This window comes from Crinia signifera, chromosome 1 (genome assembly GCF_055691185.1).
Source record: "Crinia signifera chromosome 1, ASM5569118v1, whole genome shotgun sequence".
NCBI classification, from domain to species: Eukaryota; Metazoa; Chordata; class Amphibia; order Anura; family Myobatrachidae; genus Crinia; species Crinia signifera.
Genome location: NC_139217.1, coordinates 131,109,011 through 131,135,832, shown reverse-complemented (window position 1 = coordinate 131,135,832; position 26,822 = coordinate 131,109,011). Strand labels below are relative to the sequence as shown.

At 43.5% G+C, this 26,822-nt stretch overlaps 1 protein-coding gene across 3 annotated transcripts in view; it reads right to left on the bottom strand.

Moving 5' to 3' along the window:
- The window catches only part of SLC7A11 (solute carrier family 7 member 11), a 248,006-nt gene that overhangs the window by 183,103 nt on the left and 38,081 nt on the right, over positions 1 to 26,822 (bottom strand). For all 3 annotated transcript variants that reach the window (XM_083173680.1, XM_083173663.1, XM_083173671.1), the window contains one exon: positions 4,374 to 4,500. In XM_083173680.1, the coding sequence (XP_083029806.1) occupies positions 4,374 to 4,500 (127 nt within the window). The remainder of the gene's footprint in view (positions 1 to 4,373; positions 4,501 to 26,822) is intronic.

Below are 26,822 nucleotides of genomic sequence, written 5' to 3'. Positions count from 1 at the left end.
TGCAAAAATCGGGGGCATCGCGTCGCATCGCGTCGGGACCAATGTTAATGGTCCCGACCGACGCGATGCCCCCGATATTTTAACTTTCCCGACAAGATTTCAATGTTAAAATATTTTTTAACATTGAAGCCTATGGAAATATCGGGGGCATTGCGTCGGTCGCGTCGGGACCAATGTTAATGGTCCCGACCGACGCGATGCCCCCGATATTGTATCCTAGCCGGCAAAATGGACCTGATTTCAAAAGAAATCGGTTCCATCGGGGGTAATCGTGTCCCTTAAGTAAGGGACACGATTACTCCAGATTGTGGCCGTGCTAGGAAACAAGTACCGAAAATAGTATCCTTTCTTATTCCCTTTTTATAGCAAACTTTGCACCTTTTTTGTGTCCTGCCCTTTCTTGCAGTGGAGGGGATTTTGTTAGGAAAATGCTGCCCTGGTACAATACGGGGGCCAGTACTAGAAGTACTGGGGCCCTCTGCCTGCTGGTTCCCAAATATTAGGCCCTTTATGACTTCCTCTTGAAAGTGCATAAATGTCCCCCTCTGGCTGGTAGAATGGAATAGCACGTAAGCGTTATACAGGGCCATCTGGATGATATACACGGCCAGCTTCTTGTACCAGATTTTTGTTTTCCGCAGGGGACTGTACGGCTTCAGTACCTGATCTGAAAGATCCACTCCGCCCATGTACTTATTGTAATCTAGGATACAATTAGGTTTTGAGGTGTGGGTACTGGTACCTCGTACAGGGACGGAGGTGGTACTGTCTCCATGAATTGTTGTCAGTATAAGGACATCCCTCTTGTCCTTATATTTGACCAACAACATATTTTCGGTGCATATTCCCCTGCTTTCACCCCTTCTCAGTACTTGGGCAATGTGCGTTTTTGGGAGGCCTCTTTGGTTCTTGCGCACAGTACCGCAAGCTGCTGTACCTCTTGAACCAAGGGCCTTAAACAGGGGGATGCTAGTGTAAAAGTTATCCACATAGAGGTGATAACCTTTATCCAGGAAGGGGTGCACTAAATCCCAGACAATTTTTCCACTAACACCTACGAGGGAGGGGGGGCATTCTGGCGGTTCAATTCTTGAATCCTTCCCTTCATATACCCTAAACCTGTGGGTGTACCCTGAGGTGCTTTCACACAGTTTATACATTTTTATGCCATACCTTGCCCTCTTACTGGGAAGGTACTGGCGGAATTTAACCCTTCCTTTAAAATGTATAAGGGACTCGTCGATACAAATACATTTTTCAGGGATGTACATCTCTGCAAATTTGGCACTGAAATGATCAATGACCGGCCTGACTTTGAATAGCCGGTCAAAGGTGGGATCATCTCTGGGTGGGCACTGTGCATTATCGGTGTAATGTAAAAATTTAAGGATTATCTCAAAACGAGTCCGAGTCATGGCCATACGGTAAAGTGGGGTGCTGTACAGAACATCTGTACTCCAATATTGCCTAATTTCTGGCTTTTTTACTATGCCCATATGTAACACCAGACCCCAAAACGTCATCATCTCTACTGCATCTACAGGGGTCCACCTAGCAAATGATGACGTGGGGTTTTGAGCAATAAACTGCTGGGCATATAAATTACTTTGGTCCACCATTAAATTTATAAAATCATCAGAGAAAAATAATTTGAAAAAGTCAATTTCTCTGAGACCTGTTGAATCAAATTGGATTCCTGGGATGGCCAAAAACTCAGGAACCTGGGGCTCAAAATTGTCTGGTGGTGGGGTCCATACGGGATCAATCATTTGGGGGGGGGTCTCAGCTGCTCTACGGGGGCGTCTTTGAGGGGGTCCCTCATCACCAGAGGAGGAAGAGGAGCTTAAGACGAATCCTTCAAATTCCCCGCTTGCATCACTGGCTGTGTCAGAGTCAGAGGCAAGCATGGCATATGCCTCCTCCGCTGAATACATTCTTCTGGATGACTGGGATGACATTTGGGATGACATTTTTATTTTTGTGTTTCTGTAAGTGTAATGTTTCAACACGTGTATAGTGTTGGGGGGGTACAAACTTTATTTCAACACGGGGGGTATGTAGTGTGTAGTGTGTATGTAGTGCAGAAAAAAAAATACTTTATACAGGAATTTGAAGGGGTTAAAAAAAAAAAAAAAAAAAAAAGGTCCTGCGCCAAAAATTGAGCACAGATGTTGGTCAGTAACGTCCGTCACTGAACAGCGCTCAAAGGCAACAGGTGTAAAAACAATTTAAAAAAAAAATACCACAGCACTCTCCAAAAAAAAAAACATTAAAAAAAACTGCAGAAAAAAAATGATATCAACCCTGTGCCAAAAATGCTGTTCAGTGATGTACGTCACTGATCAGCGGCCACAGGACACCCACAAAAGCACCCACAAAAGAAACGTGGGTGTAAAAACAAAACCCCACTGCAATCCCCCCCCAAAAAAACTGCAGATCAGTGATGCAGTGATGCGACACTGATTAGCAGTGAGGGGCAGCAGGCAGACAACTGTGGGTGCAACCTGACAGGGTATATATAAAAAAAAAAACCTGGACCCCCAAAAAGTTGCTGATCAGTTAATTAATTTAAACTGATCAGCACAAAAGGGGGGGCAGCAGTCAGTGGAACAGGCAGCACAACCTTTGGTGCAACTGACAGGTATATATATATAAAAAAAAAAAAAAAAAAAAGTTGCTGATCAGCACAGATATACTGATCAGCACAAAAGGGGTGCAGCAGACACAAAATATAGCACTCTCTATCACTCTCTGTCACTATCTCTCACGATCTGTCACTATCTCTCACGATCTGTGACTCTATGACACTGCAGCAGCAGGACACAGGAAGTCACAAGATCCAGGAAGCATCCAACTGCTGGCAGCACGCTACCAGCGGTGATCAGCGGTGATCAGGTAAGTATCAGGCAAGGTTCAGGTATGTATATCACGACAGAGTGGCCGGTGACCGCTCTGCACGCAATTCCAGACCGGAATGGCGTCTGCAGCGCAGTCACCGTTAGTTTAAATGGCGCGCCTTGGCTGTGATTGGTCCGTCGGTCCGACGGACCAATCACAGCCTTGGGGGCAGGTGGGGTGAGGTGTCGTCGTCACCGATGACCCCCTCATGCCCCCTCACACCCGGCGGTGATTGACACCTGTGTTACCGAGCGTCTGATTCGCCGGTAACACAGGAAAACGCTGCGAATGGCTGTTCACATTGAACAGCCAATCACAGCGATCGCCGACGGGGGGGGGCGGCATCGCCGCCCCCCCTGGGCATGCAGGGACATGTCTGCTGTCAGGGACAGCAGACATCGTCCCTCTGTCACTGCGTCTCTAGACGCAGTGGCACTTTGAAGTCATGACGTATATATATGTCATGTGTCGGGAAGTACATCCCGGCCATGACGTATATATACGTCAAATGTCGGGAAGGGGTTAAAAGTATTTCCTCTGAGGAGACAGCCTGGGTACTCTTAAGTACAGAAATACACAAAGAGAGAAATTCCCGCACCAGTATTCTTTTGTAGACAATCCTCTACCCTCAGAAAATTTCCTAGATGGGGGAAACCTGTTATCTTACCCCAACAAGGTCTGAGGGGTGCTACCCACTACTTAGATATAGACATGAACACCCACAAAGAAAATAAGTATTTCTCTGGGTGCACTGAGGATCAAATAATTACATACATAAAAATTTACTTTTAATGTTATTACAATAAAAAGTCTCATATAGAAGAGAGACCTGATATCCTTGATACGGTGAAATATTAAAAGATAGATTGTGAGTAAAGAAATGAAATTCTACGTGAAATTAGTTTAAAAGGAGAGAGAGAGGAATACACATGTGTGTGCATATGAGTCTATGATTTCAATATTTGACTTTATAGTACTGTATCATAGATCTCAAAACATTTTTGCCCTGTTTCCTTCTGTAGGGAATAATTTCCTTTTTACATGGAATTTATGTACAGACATCTTCTATATGAGACTTTTTATTGTAATAACATTAAAAGTTATTTTTTATGTATGTAATTATTTGATCCTCAGTGCACCCAGAGAAATACTTCTTTTCTTTGTGGGTGTTCAACTCTTAAGTACAGGTAGAAGGGAGGGAGCTGGGGCCTGCCCAGTTGATAGGGGAGCGCTGGGTGTTACTCCTGAAAATTATAAAAAAACAGGGGTTGCTGATCTAGGCAATGCCCCTTTACACAAGGCCATGCATACCCACTCATAAGCCCCACCCCCTATGCCCTGATTTAGTTATTAACAATGTTGGGAGGAATGCATTTATATGCAGCGATTCTGAATTAATAAAGCATACATAACATGAAATATTATTTAACAAACAAACAAACAAATAATCAAAATAAATCCGAGGTATTACTCACCGAATGACAAGCAGTTCTACCCATACTCTCACAAATGCAGGTAATGGGCCAAATGCCTCCAATATATATGTATAGTGGCCGCCTGATTTTTTGATGCATGTTCCAAGTTCAGCATAGCAGAGAGCACCTATTGGATAAGAGATAAAATCATATCCAATTATTTTTTAAATAATAATAGATCTGACATTCATATAATATATGTAATAGGATGTATACACATAAATCTTCAGTTAATATGACTTTCCAGTCACAAAAAAGTCTGTACAGTATGTGACATCAGCCCCTCTTGGCACTAGTGGAATAAGTTCATCCAAGTTGCCCAGAGACAAGATAAATATTGGTGCCCCCTCACCGGTATATAGATAAATATTTATGTATGTAGAAATACAATTCTAATACTTTTATGGCCAACCATGTGGACAGCTGATGATCACCATGCTGTCATGATGATTGCCCTGTTTTCATGTGGAGGCCTGGAGCTGCTCATTATTAATCTGGCCCATGGTACAGTATATGCCCAGCTCTTTCTTGCATTAAAACATAATTTGCAATAGAGATCTTTTGCTTGCTAAAGAGAGTTTACTATTATCACTGGTCACACGGGCAAGTGGACTGGCTCTGCACTGGCTTAGCCTCTGCTCAGCCTGAAGGAAGCCCTGCTGATGTTCCATTGAAATAACACAATACTCTATCAGTCAAATGGCTATAAACTAAGCAAGCCAAATTTGTTCGTAAATCTATTTTTTATGTTCCACAGAAATGTCACAAAAATTCTAACCACTTCTGGCTAAAACTACTAATACTTTAATAGTATGGGTGTGTTATAGCTGTTTCTTAAGACATGAATTTGAACAACTGCCAATGCCAAAAAGAAAAATATTTTGCAACACATTTTGCTGGTAATTCACAATTGCTCGGAAGGGGCAATGGTGGGGTGTATGCTTACGTGATTTTTTTTGTCACTCTCCCTGTTGTGGAATAGCCCACGAGGGATGCTGTGTTTAAATGGAAAAATGCTTATTGCCTGTTTTATGTTTGTGGTTTGTTTGATCAGCCATTTTCAGATGCAATGTTGTGTTAGGCTAAAGCTTGTTAGAAGAGTTTGTTTAGCTTCAAAACTTTGGGTCAGTCCAAAAAGCAGTCAATATTTCTAATAGGTCTTATAGGAACTATAACTGGTTAGAGCAATATGTTTCCTCATATACTCTATGTCAGTGATGACCTCTGTATTGTATTGTATTGTATTGTTTGTATAGTGTATATTGGTATAATTTAGATTAGGTGTCCTCTAAATATTTTGCTCTGGGACCCCATCAGACAATAAAAATAATTACAGGACCCCAGCAAGTTACTGCAGAAGATCATCACATCACATGTGTAGTCAGCAGACAGCACATACATGGCAGCATTGTGGAGGCACAAAATGATGTGAGAAGTCTAAAATAACAGAAAATTCAACAGATTTTCCAGACTCCTTGAATCACTGATTGAGATGAGAAAAGTCATCAGTCTGATGGTTAGCAACATGGACTCGTGACCCCATGCTGAGAAGGTCGGGACCCACTTGGATGTCAGGACCCACAGTTTGAGAACCACTGATTTAGATTATCCCCACATAGTCAAAGACTCCAATTATTATCAATTAACTGGGAGAAGTGCCTATAAATTCAAAACTCTACCGCCAAGATAGTCACCGTGATCAAGCCTACTAGGCGAAAGGATATTGTCGGCTTTCAGGGCATGCACTTTGCGCATAGTGCAAGCCCGTGAGATGAAACTCAGATCTTCCAGTAAATCACCATCACTACTACAGGAGACACAGACCATGGACTGCCCGTCTATTTCAACACACTATCAGAGTTTGATACCGAGATCTCCCGCCGGACCACTAAGTCCAATATTGAGTAATAGACTGGCAGCGTGCAATCCCGGCAACCGCACGCAGAATGGGACTCAGTGACTGCCCACAGCCCTAATGATTAAAAAACGGGTAACATACTTTAACTTCTACGTGTGACAATCCCAGCAGCCACACACAGATTCAGGACGCAGTAATTACCTGCATCCCTAACACAAAATGCAGGTTACTGTCAGGTGCCGCCGCGGATCTCAGGCGACTCTGGGCGCATCGCCGTGTACTAGCAGCGCCGGAGCCGATGGACGTAGCGGGCGGCGCCATCTTGTGGGAGGGAAGCGTCGGGTGTTGCCTGGCAACGCCCCGAGATTCCTCCCCTGTGCGGCTCAGCGTCGGGAGGTTGCCAGGCAACCTCCCCGAACATCCGGCCGGCGGCCGGCGGAGCTGACGTCTGACGTCAGCGGCCGGAGGCGGGGTATTTGAATAAATAGCCATCGTCTGCTGGGAACAGACGCCGGTTATAGCTTAGGTGACCTTGCTGGTATCTCCTGAGTGTTCCTGGTCCTGGATCCGTCCTCAGCCGTGCCGAGTGCCGTGTACCTTGCTCAGCTGCAGCTAAGTCTCCTCTTGGATGGTGCCATTGGTCTTATTATTTACATTCCATCTTTAGAGCATTGTTGCCATTTGTATTGTTATTGCTTTATATCTTTAGAGCATTGTTGCCATTTGTATTGTTATTGCTTTCCATCTTTAGAGCATTGTTGCCATTTGTATTGTTATTGCTTTCCATCTTTAGAGCATTGTTGCCATTTGTCTTGTGATTGCAAACCATCTTCTAAGCATTGTTGCTATCGTTACTCATATCATATTGTGAGCTTGGTCACCTGTGTGTATTTATACCAGCTTCACGTATTGTTACATCTAGTCAATATATACCTGGTCCTATCACGTGCGATAGCATTTGTCATCTCCCTGGGTAGTCCCCCCTGGGGTGTCCGGGGGCTCCTTGCCTTGTGTGGGCTTAGCTAGTCATCCCCTTGTTCTCTCCTAGCCTTGGCGGGCGTGTTGTCCCCTCGTAAGACCAGGTGGCATCGGGGTTGGAGCCGGATTAACTGGCTCCTTCGTATGCGGTTATTATTGGTGAAGCTTAGTTTCTGCACACGTCCGCCAATCCTAGGTTGAGGCAACGGAGGTAGGGGTGGCAAGGTTGTCACCGGACCCTAACATTATAACCGGCCAACCACAACCGTCGACAGTCACAGAAGATCACCCTTGTTGTGTTTTTTTCTTTTTTGGGGCTTTTGTTTTGTAAAACATGGATCCCAATGCGGGAGTTTCGGCCCAGGTTTTTGCTGATCAGATTCACCACCTCACACAGCAGTTACAGGAACTCACCATTAGGGTGGAGTCTCAGGAGGAGGTTCGCAGAGCAGCTCCAGCTATGGCTGTGTCTGTTAAAGAACCCAAGATGAACCTTCCTGATCAGTTCTCGGGGGACCGACATCAGTTCTTTAATTTTAGAGAGAGCTGCAAATTGTATTTTCGCTTACGAGGGTTGGTGATATCACTCCTCCAGGGGGATCCACAAACTTGGGCTTTTGGTCTGAAGGCAGACAGTCCAGCCCTTCGTTCTGTGGATGCTTTCTTCCAGGCTATGGGTATTTTGTATGATGACCCAGATAAGGCGGCCGCGGCTGAGGCCCATCTCCGGTCCCTTAAACAGGGTCGCCGGGTGGCAGAGGCATATTGTTCTGAATTTCGGCGTTATGCTAATGACTCTGGGTGGAATGATCCGGCCTTACGCTCCCAATTTAGGATTGGGCTGTCTGACCAGATAAAGGATTCCTTGGTCCAGTACCCGGCACCAGCCTCCTTGGACGATCTCATGCAGCTGGTTATCAGGGTGGATCGCCGGCTCCGTGAGAGACGTTAAGAGCAAGGTTCACTCCCGGCTCCATTTCCCAGTGTCCCCGAGGATCCCCCAGTTGATCTTGGGGAACCCATGCAGCTTGGGGCGACTCGTTTATCTCCGCAGGAGAAAGCAAGACGGCACTCCCAGGGCCTCTGTCTGTATTGCGGGATCCGGGGACACTTGGTAAACACTTGCCCCGAGTGCCCGGGAAATGCCAAGGCCTGAGGATGTAGGGAGACATCTTGTCAGGCCTATCTCTTATATCTCCCAGTAATGCTCTCCTAGTTCCCATATGTGTTTCATCCGGGGTACATAGGTGGGAGGGCCAGGCGTTCATTGATAGTGGGGCTGCGGGTAATTTCTTTGATTCTCAGCTAGCCCAGGATCAGGGGATTCCCCTCGTACCCATTTCAACAGAGATTTCTGTTTATGGCCTAGATGGCAATCGTCTGCCCTGGGGAGTCATTACCCATCGCACTGTCCCTTTGGAGTTTCAGGTTGGGGTTACCCATTCCGAGTTGTTATCCTTTTTTTTTTTTTTCGTAGTCCTGTTACACCCATAGTTCTGGTTCTGCCCTGGCTTAAATTGCATAACCCATGTTTTGATTGGCTGTCAGGGGAGCTTTTAAGTTGGGGTGATCAGTGTGCTTCTAATTGTCTGGCTCTTCCAGTTCGCATGGTGACTTTCTCAGTTCCGGGATTACCTGATCCATATATTTGGTTTGCTGATGTATTTTCTAAGAAAGAAGCAGACATCTTGCCTCCCCATCGACCCTATGATTGCGCCATTAATCTTATTCCCGAGGCCAAATTACCCAAGGGGCGACTTTACTCCTTGTCCCTTCCTGAGGAGAGGGCGATGGAGGATTACATTGAGGAGAATCTCAAAAAAAGGATTCATTAGGCCCTCTAAATCACCTGTCGGAGCCTGGTCTCTTTTTCGTGGGTAAAAAAGACGGCTCCCTACGCCCCTGTATTGATTTCAGACAGCTGAATACCATCACGGTTAAGAATTCATATCTCCTTCCACTTATATCTGTTCTCTTCGATCAATTACGAAAGGCGTCCATTTATTCTAAAATTGATTTAAGGGGGGCTTACAATTTAATTCGCATAAAAGCAGGTGACGAATGGAAGACGGTGTTTAATACGCATACTGGGCATTATGAGTATCTTGTAATGCCGTTTGGCCTGGCCAATGCACCTGCTGTGTTCCAGGATTTTATTAACAATGTTTTAAGGGAGTTCTTAGGAGTCTTTGTTGTTGTGTACTTGGATGATATCCTAATCTTCTCCTCATCCCTGGAACAGCACCGTTCGCATGTATGCGCAGTTCTCCAAAAACTGAGGGAGAACAATCTGTATGCTAAATTGGAAAAGTGCGAATTTGAGGTGGAGAGTATTTCCTTCCTTGGATTCGTTATCTCTCTCTGGGGTTTTCAAATGGACCCAGTAAAACTCCAGGCCATCAAGGATTGGGTACAACCATCAAACCTCAAGTCCACTCAGTTGTTTTTAGGTTTTGCCAATTATTATAGGAGATTCATTCCATTCTTCTCCGATATTGTGGCTCCCATAGTAGCACTAACTAAGAAAGGTGCCAATCCCTCAGTATGGCCCGACGCCGCTATTGTTGCATTCAAAAAGTTGAAGGCGGCCTTTGTCTCTGCCGGGGTCTTGAGGCATCCCAATCCTGAATTGCACTTTGTCGTGGAGGTGGATGCCTCAGAGGTTGGGATTGGGGCAGTTCCTTCACAAGTGGATAGACAGGATGGTCTGTTACATCCGTGTGCTTTTTTTTCCCGGAAATTTTCTACAGCCGAATGTAATTATGACATCGGCAATCGGGAATTTCTCGCCATTAAATTAGCGTTGGAGGAATGGAGGCACTGGCTGGAGGGTGCTAGGTTCCAGATTACCATAATAACCGATCACAAAAATCTGGCATACCTCCAATCAGCCAAGAGAATTAATGCCAGGCAAGCGAGGTGGACATTATTCTTTGCTCGGTTTAATTTCATTATTACTTACAGGCCGGGGTCAAAGAATGTCGTTGCTGATGCTCTCTCGAGAAGTTTTTCTGCTATACAAGAACCTCATGTACAGCCAGAGCCAATTATTCCTGCCTCTTGTATCGTTGCTGGCTTCACACAGGCTCTTCTGGATCAAATCATTTTGGCACAGGCATCCGCTCCCAAGTCTGTCCCGGAGGGTAGGCTTTTTGTCCCTTTAGAGCTCCACAAGAAATTTTTTTTTGAGTTCCACCAGTGTAAATCGGCAGGACGCCCTGGTGTGGATAAGACATTTTTTCTGTTGTCTAGGGCTGTCTGGTGGGCCACCATGAAAAATGATGTAAAGGAGTGGGTGTCTTCTTGTGACGTTTGTGCCAGAAATAAATCTTCCCGCAGTTCTCCCTTAGGCCAGTTGGTTCCCTTGTCTGTACCGTGGAGGCCATGGTCACATATCTCCATGGATTTTATAACCGATCTGCCACAGTCATTGGGTTATGATACCATCTGGGTGGTGGTAGACAGATTTAGTAAGATGGCACATTTTGTTCCCCTGAACGGCTTACCTTCCGCTGACAGGTTGGCCTCCTTGTTTTTGTGTCACATTTTTCGGTTGCATGGTCTGCCTTCGGATATCGTTTCAGACAGGGGCGTCCAATTTGTTGCCAAGTTTTGGAGGTCAGTCTGCTCTGCATTGCAAATCAAGCTTAGTCCATCCTCCGCCTATCATCCTCAGTCCAATGGACAGACTGAACGGGTGAATCAGATACTTGAGCGATGCTATGTATCTAAATCTCAACGGGATTGGGTGGAGAATTTACCCTTTGCGGAATTCGCTTATAATAAATCGCTGGCATGCTGCCACCAAGATGTCTCCCTTCTTTTGTAATTTTGGTTTCCATCCTCGGGCAAATTCTTTTGATCCTGTTCCTGCCAGAACAGGTAATTCCAGGTGGGTGACCAGTAGGAGAGGTACCTGGGCTATGGTCCATGGGCTCTCCTCTCTGCGACCACGGCCGCAGGGCAGTTTTCCGACCGTCACAGGAGACCTTGTTCTTTCAAAGTTGGAGACTGGGTATGGTTATCCACCAGAAATATCAACATCCGCCAAGCATCGAAAAAGTTGGGTCCTCGGTTCATTGGTCCCTACAAAATTGTAAGAAAGATCAATCCTGTGGCCTTTCGACTCCTGCTTCCACGATCCTTAAAAGTCAATTCCACGTTTCATGCTTCCTTACTCAAACCTGCCCGTCGGCCTACTGCCCACCGACCGGCTCAGGTTATTCGTCAAGACCTCAGGGAGTTTGTTGTGGATAGTATTCTAGACTCCAGGATTACCTGCAGACGTTTGTTTTTCCTTGTTCACTGGAAAGGCTACGGCCCTGAAGAAAGGTCCTGGGTTCTTGATAAGGATCTTCATGCTCTGTCCTTGAAAAAGATATTTTTTAGGCAAAACCCACTGAAGCCAGGGGCTGGAGGTCGGTTGACCTCTCCTCAAGGGGGGGTACTGTCAGGCGCCGCCGCGGGTCTCAGGTGACTCCGGGAGCATCGCCGTGTACTGGCAGCGCCGGAGCCTCTGGACGTAGCGGGCGGCGCCATCTTGCAGGAGGGAAGCGTCGGGTGTTGCCTGGCAATGCCCTGAGCTTCCTCCCCTGTGCGGCTCAGCGGCGGGAGGTTGCCAGGCAACCTCCCCGAACATCCGGCCGGCGGCCGCCGGAGCTGACGTCTGACGTCAGCGGCCAGAGGCGGGGTATTTGAATAAATGGGAAAAGACGCCGGTTATAGCTTGGGTGACCCTGCTGGTATCTCCTGAGTGTTCCTGGTCCTGGATCCATCCTCAGCCGTGCCGAGTGCCGTGTACCTTGCCCAGCTGCAGCTAAGTCTCCTCTTGGATGGTGCCATTGGTCTTGTTATTTACATTCCATCTTTAGAGCATTGTTGCCATTTGTATTGTTATTTCTTTCCATCTTTAGAGCATTGTTGCCATTTGTATTGTTATTGCTTTCCATCTTTAGAGCATTGTTGCCATTTGTATTGTTATTGCTTTCCATCTTTAGAGCATTGTTGCCATTTGTCTTGTGATTGCAAACCATCTTCTAAGCATTGTTGCTATCGTTACTCATATCATATTGTGAGCTTGGTAACCTGTGTGTATTTATACCACCTTCACGTATTGTTACGACCAGTCAGTATATACCTGGTCCTATCACGTGCGATAGCATTTGTCATCTCCCTGGGTAGTCCCCCCTGGGGTGTCCGGGGGCTCCTTGCCTTGTGTGGGCTTAGCTAGTCATCCCCTTGTTCTCTCCTATCCTTGGCGGGCATGTTGTCCCCTCGTAAGACCAGGTGGCATCGGGGTTGGAGCTGGATTAACTGGCTCCTTCGAACGCGGTTATTATTGGTGAAGCTTAGTTTCTGCATACGTCCGCCAATACTAGGTTGAGGCAACGGAGGTAGGGGTGGCAATGTTGTCCCCGGACCCTAACATTTACAAATCCTTTCATCTAATTGCCAACGTTGGCATATCACCCACCGTGTCACAGACCAAGGAAAGGAACTTCCTGCTCATCCAATATTCGAAGGAGACCCCAGACCAGACGCCTGACAAGAATCAACTTACAGCTCAGTGGCCGTCGCTCACTATACTGAGAGAAGGGTAGATTGGAGTTACCGGTATCCCACATATCCTTCACATGGGAAGTGGTAAGGTAAACGGTACTTGTGTAGTATCACGGCGCCAATCGCATCGCAGACCATAAGGCATGCGATGGTATGCGATGCGATGTGACGAGATTTCCCCCGATGTCATACAATGTTAAAATTGTATAGCATTGTATATGGCATACAATGCGATGCGATTTTACACTGTATAAGCATATACTTACATAGTGTGGCGAGCCACCGAGCCCGAAGCGTGGCGAGCCCCGCGAGGGGCCGCGGAATACATGTAAAGTAATACGCGTCCCCTCGCGGGGCACGCTGCGCTCGTCACGCTTTGGGCTCGGTGGCTCGCTGCGCTCGCCACACTATATAAAGTCAACTTCACGCCGACGTGGATAGTGGGGGCATGAAAAGGTCGTGCGACTTAATATCGGGGGCGCCGTGATAATACACAAGTACCAGGTAAACATCTAATATACTCTGCAAACCCAAGCATTATAAGGCTATCTTTAATGAGAGCTAAACTGAATGTTATAATTACTTGCATAGAATTGTAAACTTTGTTCTAAAATTCAGATACAATGCTTTTTCAAACCATACTTCTGGGCTTATAAATATATTCTGCAACGGATTGTGTACAATTTATATGTACACCGTAGCTTATTATAGATTGTACTGATTTTCTTGCCTATAGACAGACGGTCCAGTTTGATATGGGCGGAACTGTATGGTTTACATTTGTGCTATGCGTGATAATGCATATATGATATTGACCATTGCCAGTTGGCCTAATATTGAGAGATCTGAGTGTGTAGTGCTAATGTGTATACTCAGGCCAATCTATAGAGTTATGATTTGCATGCTCACAGACAAGAGGTCCAGCTTGATGGGGGCAAAATTATATGACATATTGGCCCTTATTCTGATCGGTGCGGCCAGAGCCGATTATGCGGCCAGGACCGTGTGTGCGAAACCCCGCCTTCCATACGGATCGCCAACTCCGTCCGTATGCGGTAAGAAGCTGGCCGAACGGACCGCACGTGTATTTTACACGGAATACGCCTCCTCCATCTAAGGGAACCTCCCCCATCATTCGATGGTCGCAGACCATCGAATGCAGGACCGAGTGCTCCACCAGCTCCCGCAACCTCAGACCACACGGACATTTCTCCGTGCAAAAGCAGGGATCTGGGCGGGCAGCTGACATCCGGCGATGTCATATGTCCGCCCCCTACACGTGCGTCACGGCCGCATTACCATACGTACGCCCAGCGTTTGCATGGTAACGCCCATGAAAAGCGGGGCGTATGCATATGGTAATGAGCCCAAATAGCCCTTCACGCCCCTCTCCACCCCCTGTTCGGAGTGTTCACATATCATGCGGGATTTGGCCGTACGCCCCGCTCGCAGAATAACCGACCAGAATAAGGGCCATAGTTAGGTAATGTACAGTATCATACACATGATACTAGCTATATAGAACATATATGTGAATTATAGATTAAGTCTAAATACAATGTATGAGAGTACACCATACATCTGGGCTTAATAATAGATCCGGCAACAAATTGCATACAGTTTATCTGCACACCATAGCTAATTACAGATTGTACTGAATATTTTTTGCCTACAGACGGTCAGGTTGGATGTGGGTGTAAATGTATGATTTACATTTGTTCTAGGTGTGATGCTACATAATTGTTAGTAGGCTTAACAGTGAGAGATCTAAATGTATAGCACCAATATGTATACTCCAGCCAACGTATAGAGTTATGTCCTGTATGCTCACAAATTGTTCATATAAATGCCAAGAGATTTAAACTTATAGAACATTAAACATAAATCAACATCAGACTGCAATTCTATAAAATACTGAGAATCTTCCTTTTAAATTTCACTCATTCGGAGTAAACTCATCGGCTACATTTAAAGGGCAAGGTGCCGACAGTAGTAACTCTCTAGAACTGTCAGGATTCTGAGACACGGAGCTTAAACGCTGAACATTCCTCTCCGCTGTAATTTATACATGAGAGGAACCAGTAAGTGTTAGTGGCTAGTCGTGCACTGGCTTTTTTCTATCTCTACCTTCTACATATTTCTTCACTATCAATATAGATAATTTGGTAAACAAAAGAAACTCATGCTGCATCCAATATAATTCATACATGATGTTGCACAGTAGGTATTCTGCACCAAATGCTTTATCTTTTCTTACTATCACTATCCCTATACTCTCTATTAGATTTACAATCCAAGCTAAATAAACCTTTTATGCTCTACTGAGCAGATTCAGCTTCTGTTACTCCTATGTAGTATAGTGATCTGTTACATTTAACAGACAGTGTAATTAACACTGTACAGATCAGACAGCAGAGTCATCTCAACTTATTAAAGTGGTAGATATCTACGTACATTGTACATTAAAGTAATATTTTTTCCCCACAACGGTTATCTTTTAACCAATTCACTCTAGACATACACTCCATAGCACGATAAATTGCATGAAGTGAGAGTGTACTAGCTAGACACTGTATGTTCATATATGTTTTGTATATCTTTTTATCCAATTATATAATATATTTTAATATACTTTTTTTGATTTAAAGAAATAAGTAGTGCCCCAGCAAAAAGAGTTTCTTTTCTCCACTTTCTTACAGTACTCTATCAGTCAAATGGCTATAAACTAAGCAAGCCAAAATTAGTTTGTAAATCTATTTTTTATGTTCCACAGAAATGTCACAATAATTCTAACCACTTTTCGCTAAAACTACTAATACTTTAATAGTATGGGTGTGATATAGCTGTTTTTTTAAGACACATGAATTTGAACAACTGGCAATGCCAAAAAAAAATATATTTTGCAATACATTTTGCTGGTAATTCACGATTGCTTGGAAGGGGCAATGGTGGGGTGTATGCAAACTACACATTTTGCCGGTGATTCACGATTGCTCGGAAGGGGCCAATGGTGGGGTGTATGCTTACGTGACTTTTTTGTCACTCTCCCTGTTGTGGAATAGCCCACGAGGGATGCTGTGTTTAAATGGAAAATGCTTATTGCTTATTGCCCAAGGGAAATGACTCACTCATTTCAGTGCATTGCTTCCCGGAGTTCTGCACAATTGGGTTTCAGATTACTTCTCATCTACCGCCCCCCTGGAGATGGAAAGACATTTCTACAAGAGTTTGAAGATATTGTCGCTGGGCTAGTTCTGGTGCACCAAAGATGGCTCATCCTCTGGGATTTCAATGCATGGGTCGATGATGAGCTCTCACGCCTTGGCCAAGATCTCATGTGCACAATGAATGCTCTTGGGCTCACCCTAGTCATCCCATCTGCTACAAATGAAAGTGGTCACACTCTTAATCTTGTCTTCGAGATCGGATTAGAAGTCTCTGACCTAAAGATAAACCCAGTCACATGGTCAGACCACCACTCAATATGGTTCTCAGTCGCAACCCCTCAAAATAGATCTCTGCCTATGGAATTGACCAGATATCGCCCAAGGAGGGCTATGACTCCTCAGGACATGGCAGCTAACTTGGACCTATTGGCAGTAATGGGGACCTGTAAAGATCCATGTTCCCTAGTCCATTATTATAACAGGGCTGTGACAGCGGCACTGGATACTATCGCCCCTGTGCATATATATTGTATTTTGAGCTGTAAAGACAATGGTAAAGCACTTTGAGTCCTATTGGGAGAAAAGTGCTATAGAAATATTATTATTATTATTATTATTATTATTATTATTATTATTATTATTGTTAGTTATGTCCGTGGTTTGTTTGATCAGCCGTTTTCAGATGCAATGTTGTGTTAGGCTTACACACCCTCAGGACAGGTTAAAGCTTGTTAGAAGAGTTTGTTTAGCTTCAAAACTTTGGGTCAGTCCAAAAAGCAGTCAATATTTCTAATAGGTCTTATAGGAACTATAACTGGTTAGAGCAATATGTTTCCTCATATACTCATATATGTCAGTGATGACCTCTGTATTTTGTTTGTAAAGTGTATATTGGTATAATTCAGATTAGGGATCCTCAAACTATTTTGCTCTGGGACCCCATCAGACAATATAAATAATGACAGGACCCCCAGCAAGTGACTGCAGAAGGTCATCACATCACATATGTAGTCAGCAGACACATGTACTCGTGACCCCATGCTGAGAAGGTCGGGACCCACTTGGATGTCAGGACCCACAGTTTGAGAACCACTGATTTAGATTATCCCCACATAGTCATCTTTATACAAATGTAAAACAGCGACAAGTATGTCACAGTAGTGGGAAAATACTTGACAGGGCAGCAGCGGACAAGATACCATCCACTACTCGGATTGGAGCAGCCCACTTTACTAATTAAGAAGTCTAGAGTGAGGCTTATCATTCCTGATGTGGGTTCAGCTACAGTATGTATGCACTCAGCGACACTCACCTGACTGATGCATCAGATTCTATCTGTTATCGTCTAGAACAGGCATTTTCTACCTGTGGCTCTCCTTGCCATAGTTTTAACATTCCCTGGTAGCAAAACTATGGCAAGGCATGCTGGGATGTGTAGTTTCACAACAGCTGTAGGGCCGCAGGTTGGACATGCCTGGTCTAGAAGGTGCTAAATAAAGAAGTGGAATCTAATTTGTTGCTATAGGCAACATCCAATATTAAATAGAACTCCCGTCTTAGTATTTTTGCTTTGCTTACAAACAGGAATCAGTCCCATTGTTAGTTTAAAGGAGTTTTTTTTTTTTTTTTTACAGCACAGTGAATGTTTTATACTGTATGTATCACGACATGGGGAGGGATAATGTGGAGACATTGACCAAAGCAACAGACAAGCTTCTGACTATTTTTCAGGTGATAGTGACAGTTAGAAGCGGATGCATTGCCTTAACCACCAATGATTTCATAAAGTCCTGTAACTGTAACCCATTGCTGAAGCTAATAATATCTGGCTGATTAGTTTTGTTCATACAGTACAAAACAAAAATTAGCAGTATTAATTAAACAATAAAGATTTCCCAGTTCCAGAATGTTCCCACAAGAACCCTTGTAGTGCTAATTCTGTGATGCAATATATTCATTCTTAATAAGAAGATTTATTTACCAGGAAATAACATACTGTGGGCAAATTAATCTTGCAACAGTGAAAAACTGCCATCCAGTCCTCCGACATTACTAGTTTTCAAATAGTATGCCTTCTTACAGTATACATTTGTTTTTAAAGCTACAATAAATAAATATTGAGCTATGAATATTAGATAACTGCAGTGCTTTGATACAATGATGTCATCCTACATTGACTTTATTTTACAGCATTTGACCAACTATTAAAAACAGAGCGTTTAGAGCTGATAAACAGGTTGACCGAGTGACTATACCCCTTTCAGATCGCAAAACCAGGTCCAACCTGGGATCACGATCCCGGGTCCGACGCATTCACATGCAATCCGGGTTAACATTCTTATTACCTGGGTCAACACAGGTTAATTGTGAAATGTAAAAGAGGTATTTATGAGCTAGTGAAGATACTAATACAGTGGCCAATCTAAATACAAATATTTTGCCCAAATATACAAAGTATTCAATTGGTCACCCCAAAAAAATAATGTCACCAAAAACACAGGATCGGTCGAAAATGGGTGTTTATCATGGATTTTGCTTCTGCTGCCTAAGGCAGCTGAAACAAAGTCCCAGATAAGCAGTGGCTTGCGCTGCCTTATTGGGAATAATTGAATAGTCCATAGCGACACAATTACCCACTACTAATGATCACAGGTAATTGAATACCCCACTTAAGGCATATTTTAGCATGGATTACTAGTTAGAGAAAAAGCAATTGCTTAGGATCAAAGCCGCCACCCAGAAATACAGATGGGCCTTGAGCATATTGCAAAATTGAGAATGCATCGCAAATATTGTAACCATGCGTTCGCAGATCCATTTGCAAAAAATGAAACATCAGTGTTTTTTCCATCTGAGTAAGTCTAGGGATTCCACTTATCTGCTAAAGAGCCAGGCTGTAAGTGGTCAGCGCAAATGTCAGAGACTCACCCGAAAAACCTTTGGTACGCATGCGGTTTCATAAACAAACACATGCCATGTTTATGCCCCTAAACACTGGCTTCCTGTCAATAAAATTGCAACTGCTAGGTAACTGCTATGCCTACCGATATTTATTTGCGAAATGCATATGTGCAGTCTTTTGATAATAGACCAGATTGTGAATTCTCTAATTAATAATCCATTCTGCATTAGGCCCTTAGTCACAAATTTATTTAGCAAAATATGTCCAAATTGGACTGAACCATCTGTCCTGCTCTCAGGGGAAATGTCCACTTTCTATAGGTACAATTTGTGCAGCCAATCGATACCCACATGCATGTTGATGTGGACTGGCATGAAATATACTCAATCAGGGCTGTATTAACACAAGGCCCCTAGGCTCTCATGTATTTTGGACCCCTTCCTGCACTTCAATATTTTGCCCTAATACAGCTGATGTTTGGGAAGCAGCACTTATGCTATCATATATAACTTTTATCATTCACACAGACACTGATGCCTAGCCCCAGTGCCAGAGTGAAAAAAAATGTTTTACCTCCAGTCCCTGTAGGCAGGTGTGTAGCAATAGCCCCTGCATACCTCACAATGGTTTGGAGGGGCTGGGTAAGTGTGGGCACAGGGGATCTGCGAGTGCTATGTGCTGCACCACTGCCAGGGCTTGCAGATCTGCTTGTCTGCAGAGCTCTTGCTCCCATTAAAATTTTCTATCACAAAATGGCTGCCTCATAGCAGACCGTTATTGAGGATGTTAGAGTTGGTGGCAGGTGCGGAGTGAAGAGCAGAGAAGAGTGCTGACTCCCTGTTATCACCTTCCCTTTCACTGTAACTAGCCATTCAGGAGGTGCCTAGAAAGAGAGTGGTAGTGCATAAAGTCTGCTCAATGTGACTGGGACACTCAACTTAGAGAAGTTCCCAGAAAGCCTTTATGTTAAATGGGCAGGAACACAGACAGCTTAGTGCCCCGGCACACGTTAGGAGCCCCCTTCCCTCCAAGCCTCTGATCCTTAACCGCCGGTAATTGTACTGAACAGTGCTGCCTCTCTTGCTGCTCCTGGTTCTTGGCTCTCTGCCTCCAAAGACCCCATCCCCAGTGTGTACTCACTGTGCTGCTGGCATGTGCACAGAACCTGCAATTCAACACTGCAAGATACCCAAGAACTGCAGATAAACCCAGGATTGCAACGGTCTATTTTTCAGTTTGCGTCACTGGAAATCTAACTGTATCTGAATTTCTACTTTAAACCACTATATATCACATTAAAAGTGATATACAGTATAACAGATAAACAACATGAGTAGAGTAGACCCAACAGTACATCGAAGCCCAGGGAAACACAAGGATGCATGTTGCAGTCCATGGAACTCCACAGAGAACGAGAGGTCACTTATAACACGGAACAAATCGATCAGATACAACCTTTTTTTATATTTAGCTCTCATTTGCATTTTCCATAAAAACTGTAGCTCTTAATTAACTATTTGCATTGCAAATTAGTTTTTGTTGTAATGATTACAATTATAAATTCATATATACCAGTTTTAACGTATTTAATGTTTTATACATGTAATTATAATTCAAAGTTTCAGAAGGATTAGCGAATATGACCATTCTATCAACAAATCAAGAAATTGGTAAAAAAAAAAAAAAAAATATCTCTTAAAAAATGGATTGTCCTTGAAAGCAAAACAAAATAAACGGATGGAAAAAAACACAGATTAACGGTGAAGGTCATTGCTTTGAAAACGTATAATATATAACAGTGTTTTATGTTTCCAATGCACTTACACTTACTTATGTATTAAGCACTCAGGTACATTTTGTTTCAAAGCATTTTGATATTTATGAGAGCACTTAAATCTGATGGCTTTATATATTATATAGGGGCTATAGGGGAATATAAAGGCATTTGTGTGCAAAATACAGGCAGACATTGCAGACACTAAAAACAGTGCAATTACATATAGGGGTAATTCAGACCTTATGGCACAGCTGCAAATTTGCATAGCTAGCGTTCAGCTAAATCAATGTGCTCTCTGAAGGAATGAATGTGTATGGCTACACATCCATTCACAGCCGAGTGAGTGTATCCAAAACCCATCGTAACAGGGTCATCATTGAAGGATTTTTACAAAAAAAATCCAGAAAATATTCAATTAATAGCATAGGTGTAAATAGCTCCATTCGCAGATTTACCTACAAATCAAAATTTGATTTAAATGGGGAAAAAACACTAGAAAACAGCATGGATACATATTTTCTCTTGAAAATATTAATGGTAAAATATGATTATAGCTCAAGTATACCCTATATGATATCCCTCATGAAGGACAAACATTTTGCCCTGCATGTGGTCATGATAAGATGTCCCAGTAACTGTCCTACCACTGTGAAGTATTTTGAAGGTTTGAGATAAAGGAGCCGGCAGGAAAGGAATGGTTGAGCGATAGGAGCAACCACGAAGGAAGGTTGACAATCAAAATGTACCTGTTGGAGTCAGCTATCATGTACTAGGATCCATCATCATCAACATCAGTGTGTATTTGCACAACAGGTGTGCAGTCAATGCTAGAATTTAAATAGACTCTTACATGTTTCTATCTATGTTACAATGATCAATGTGATGTGTGACATTTGCACATCTTTGGTGGATGAGTCTGAAGGTTTAACCCCTTGAGTGGTGGGTTTTGCTGGGGCAGGACAAACCTAACAGGGCAGGTTTGCCCTGCCCCAGCAAAACCCACCACAGGACATTAAAAGCCGGAGCTTCACTGCTGCCACTGCTGCCTTAGCCGCCTGTCATATTCAGCAGTGACGTTGGCGTCAGGCTGGGGGATGTTCGCGGCGGCTCAGGAGGACTCAGGTGCCTGAGCACTCCCAAGTCCCCCCGAGCCCTGCCTAACATACTTGAGCCTGCCGCCGACGTCACTGCTGCTGTAAAATAAAATGAGTGGCAGCTGACGGCGGGTGGCCTGGTCAGGGGACAGAGCAAAGGTGATGGGGGGGTTGTGACGGGGACTGGGGGAGTGCGATGGGGCTCTAGAGGTGCTGCACACCTGGACACCACTGGCGCGCACCTATTCTATAATAGTGGTATAGCCCGCTGCGGCATACCACCCAAGGGGTTAAAGTCGCAATCCAATGTCTACAGTACAATGGGCAATGGTCATAGGGTCGACATTAAGAAGGTTGACAGTCAATGGGCCGACCACTATTTGTCACCAGGCCATAGGTCGAAACATGAAAAAGATTGACATGCATTAGGTCCACAGGGTCGAAATGGGCAACACAAGCATTAGGTCAACATGGAAAGGTCTACATGAAAAAAGGTCAACATGAGTTTATCAAATTTCTGTGTCTAGGTCAACATACATCAACATAAAAACCAAAACGTATAAGTGTACTGCGCACCCCTCGCATGGCGCGCTTCGCTGACTGTCACTTGGATAGTTACGTTTGAAAAACACCTGTTCTGGGGAAAAAAACGGTGAAAAATTCTATTGGCTGATGACCTTTTTGTTGTCGTGCTAAGGACTGCGTCCCAGTACACTTGAGTGGCGTGATGCTGAATCTGAGATGCAAATAAGAAAATACATTTGCTACACCACTTAATACAGATGTATCTGTAAAACTTATCTTTTTATAGTTTATCAGGTGAATTTGTTCACCTTAAGTTAAACCTAATAAAACTGCAGCAAAATCCCAGAATAGTGTAACACTCGCAGATAATAAGAGACTTGTACAGCTGGTTATGTGGGAGTGTCTTTGCTTTTCTCCACCTGATTGAGCTTTAGAGACCTATAAACACATAATGTGTTTATAGGTCTCTAAAGCTCAAGAGCATTGAGCATCTGTCCGAAGCAAAATGTTCTACTAAGTAACATAATGTACAGTATACAAGATATGTATGTGCAGCCCTTCTGCAGCCAGATACAATGATGTCAGAAATCAGCAAAGCATCATGTTTATGCAGTATTAATGAACGCCTCCAATTTTTTATAAAGGTTAAGTTAGGCTATGAGGCAACTTAAAAAAGTTATAAAATGGAGAGCGATAAACAGCCAGCCAATCGGCTCCTACCTTCTGTGTTACAGGCTGGGTATGAAAAATGACAGGTAGGAGCTGATTGGCTGGTTGTTTATCACTCTCCTCTTTATTACTTTTTGAAGCTTGATATGATACATCTGGCCCAGTATCCTTAAAAGAATCTACTATCATACAATACATCAGCAATCATAAAGCAATTCAGCTTCTGTGCTTTCCCCTCAGACTTAAACATTCGCTAATGCAGCAATCTGCGCCCATACATTACAAACCCAGGATTTCCCAGTGATTTGAAGATTTTTTTGTATTCAATGATTGGCTATGCAAACAAAATTGGCCAAACATAACCTCGATGGATTAGCATTTTTCTAGTCACAAGCAGAAATCTAAATAAAGGGCTGTACTATAACACAGACTAGGCACCTGATGCAGACCAGTCTGTGACCCTTGTGAGCAACCAGATAAGGGGGTTCCCCTGACAAACTATTTGGGGTAAATTAATGTATATATATTAGTATTTTCCCACTACTATGACAAACTTGTAGCTGTTTTAAATTTGTATGAAGATGACTATGTGGGGGATTATCTAAATTCTACCAATATACATTTTACAAACAAAATCACTGACATACAGTATATGAGGAAACATATTGCACTAACCAGTTATAGTACCTAAAAGACATACTGTATTATGAATATTTACTTATGTTGGACTGACCCAAAGTTTGAAGCTAAACAAACTCTTCTAACAAGCTTTAGCCTATCCTGAGGGTGAGTAAGTCCAACAGGACATTACATCTGAAACCAGGCGTTCAAACAAATCAAGAATATAGCCCTCGTGGGCTATTCCACAACAGGGAGTGTTACAAAAAGGAGATTTAGGAAGTAATTACAATGAAGTTTTATAATTAGACACATTGACACTTGCGGGCTCGGTGACTCACTGCACTCGCCACAGGTTCTATTCTCCCTCTATAGGAGTCGTGGACCCCCAAGAGGGAGAATAGCCCCTGCCAGTCTTGATCCTGACTGTTGGGCATTTGGACAACCGGGATTTCGATGTCAGTATACTGACAATCGGGGTCCCAACTGTTGGCCTTCATCTGGCACCCATATAACTCTACATAGGTAAATAATGAAAGTTTCCAGTTTGCATAATTCTATCGTAAAGATAAAAGGGTTGAGAGCTCTGCTCATAAGAAGTTAAAGCAATCTAAAGCATATATGTGTGAACACAATGGGGAGAATAACCAATGATGCAATTGGCTTGGGGTAGTCCAAACTCTTTCGAGGGTTTAGACATTCTGTGTACACACTTGCTATTAATGTGTGCAATGATCTTGTATATAATTTTTTTTTGTTTTTCTACAAAGTGATACAGCCGTTTTCCCCAGACACCATTTCCCTTCCTACATGAGCGTGCTGACATTTCGGTGCCTAGAATATTAAAAACAATTGCTTATCCAAGACCACAAGACGTTGACACTGGGTCAGGATCTCCAGCAATGCTCTTCATGAATTGTTTTACATTCAGTACACTTAACCACTGAGCCCATGTTTATAGGTTAGGGGGAAAGAGTGGAATTCCCTTGATGTGCAAATCATAAGAACTGTGATCAAAAGTTTAGTGTTTTTGGTAAGAGTAAAACAAATAACAATTATCTGTAGATAAAAAGCAGATTATTGGCTCTCCAGTGTCCCACATTGTTATCTACTCAGGGAGCAGACAGCAACTAAATGTTTGTCACATCGTTTTTTTAGCTTTGTCTTTGGATTGATTTAAGAGTGTTCCATTAGGGATAACGCAGTAGATATAACATTTAGCTACAAACAAGAAGCAATTATTTAGTAGTAAAAAGCAATAAAAAAACAGAAATAATGGATAACTGTGGATTATTTGCTACATTAGAAACTATCCCTGAGAGTGTACTAATGAGACTCTGCTAATTAAAGTCTTTTGTAAAAATAATCTTTTTTTGTTTTTAGCTTCCAGGCACAGTTTAAATAAACTTCCAAGAAATAACGCTCTGTGAGTACAGTATAATCTCATCTCATTTAATGATCAGGAGAATACGAATTTGTGCATATACAGTAATATAAAGATGGAACCAAACTGGTGGCAGATTGAAAGTGGGCAAGTGGTAGGTGATCGAGATTGGTTATCTGCATGACAATATAAAATGATGGGAACTAGCAGGAAATGTGTCTCAAAGAATAGGAGTGGATCAGCATAATGGGGCAGAAAATTACATTTAAAATCGCAATCTAAATAGTGATCAGCATAACTGAATGCAAATGCACAGGGATGCCGTCATTAGGTGAGGTTGGGATCATTGGGTCCACAGCAAGTTGGTCGTCAATCGTTAGGTCAACACCGTTAAGGCGACATGGGACAAATGTCGACACAAGCATTAACTTGACAGTATCTAGGTTGACAGTCAAAAGATTAACATGGGGTTTTTAACTGTTTTTTGACCGGAATGTTAACACAGTCGACATGGACACAGTTTCCTCTGCACCGCATCCCCTCGCATGGCTCGTGATACTTCAGACATGGTGCCTCGCTACGCTCAGCACAATATTTTATTCTCCCACCACCCTAGTGAATGGTAGGGCATGAAATACCGCCTGTCGGCACATGGCACAAAAAACAGTGAAAAACCCCATGTCGACCTTTTGACTGTCAACCTAATGCTTGTGTCGACCTAATGACCTGTCGACCTAAACCCATGTTGACCTTGACCCATGTCGACCTAACTGTGTCGTCCTAACGATTGCCGACCAACTTGCTGTAGACCCAATGACCGTATCCCATTAAGGGACATGTTCAAAAGGCAGACGCAAGCAAAAGGTCAACATGAAAGAGGGTATTGTAATTTTTTCATAATTTAAAAAAAAAAAAACGACTTGTTTATACTTTGCCATCCCAGTGGGCATAGACGGAGAATTAAATAGTGTAAAGAGTGCACTAAACCATGCTAGGGGACAGTTATGGGGTGTACATGTTGACCTATGTTGACATAGACACCAAAATAGTTAAAAGCCCATGTCAACCTTTTCCCATGTCAATAAATTGCTTCAGTTGACCATGTCAACCTAATGCATGTCAACCTTTTCCCATGTCAATAAATTGCTTCAGTTGACCATGTCAACCTAATGCATGTCAACCTTTTTCATGTGTCAACATTTTGACTGTCGACCTAGACACTGCTGACATAATAACCCATACCGGTACTTGTGGATTATCACGGCTCCCATCGCATGCCATCGCATGCCATCGCATGCCATATATATATATAGTGGCATGCGATTGGATGCGATTTTTGCAGTTTTTACAGGTTGTTTTACAAAATCGCATGCGATTCGATCGCATGCGTTTTTTTTAACAGAAATGCATCCAAATGCATTGAAATTACTATCAAACATGTTCAATGGCCCCCAAATGTAATTTTTGAGGCTGTACCACCCCCACTATCAACGCGAACCCGAAGCGCGGCGAGCGCAGCGAGTCCGCGAGGGGTGGCGGTACGCGTCCTACCACCTTTTCATACCCCCACTATCCACGTCGGCGTGGAGTTGAGAATAGAAAGGGCGGCGAGAGCAGCGAGCCACCGAGCCCCCCGAGGGGCCCCCCGACTATCTTTAGACATTACTGGAGGCCTTCTGGTACTCAAAGAATAGCGTTCCTTAGAGCAACCACAAGGTGTATGGTAGTCTACCCACCAGCTGTTGCTAGGTGGCAAGCCTCCCGACGAACAAACACTAGTTTGCAGGAATCTATGATCTGCAAACTCAATAGAATTGCCACCTAGCAACAGCTCCCACCCTTCCCACCCATTTCCTTGCTAGGTCTGCTGCTTGTACTCTCTAAGGTTCGGTTATATACCTAACTTATTCTTTGATTC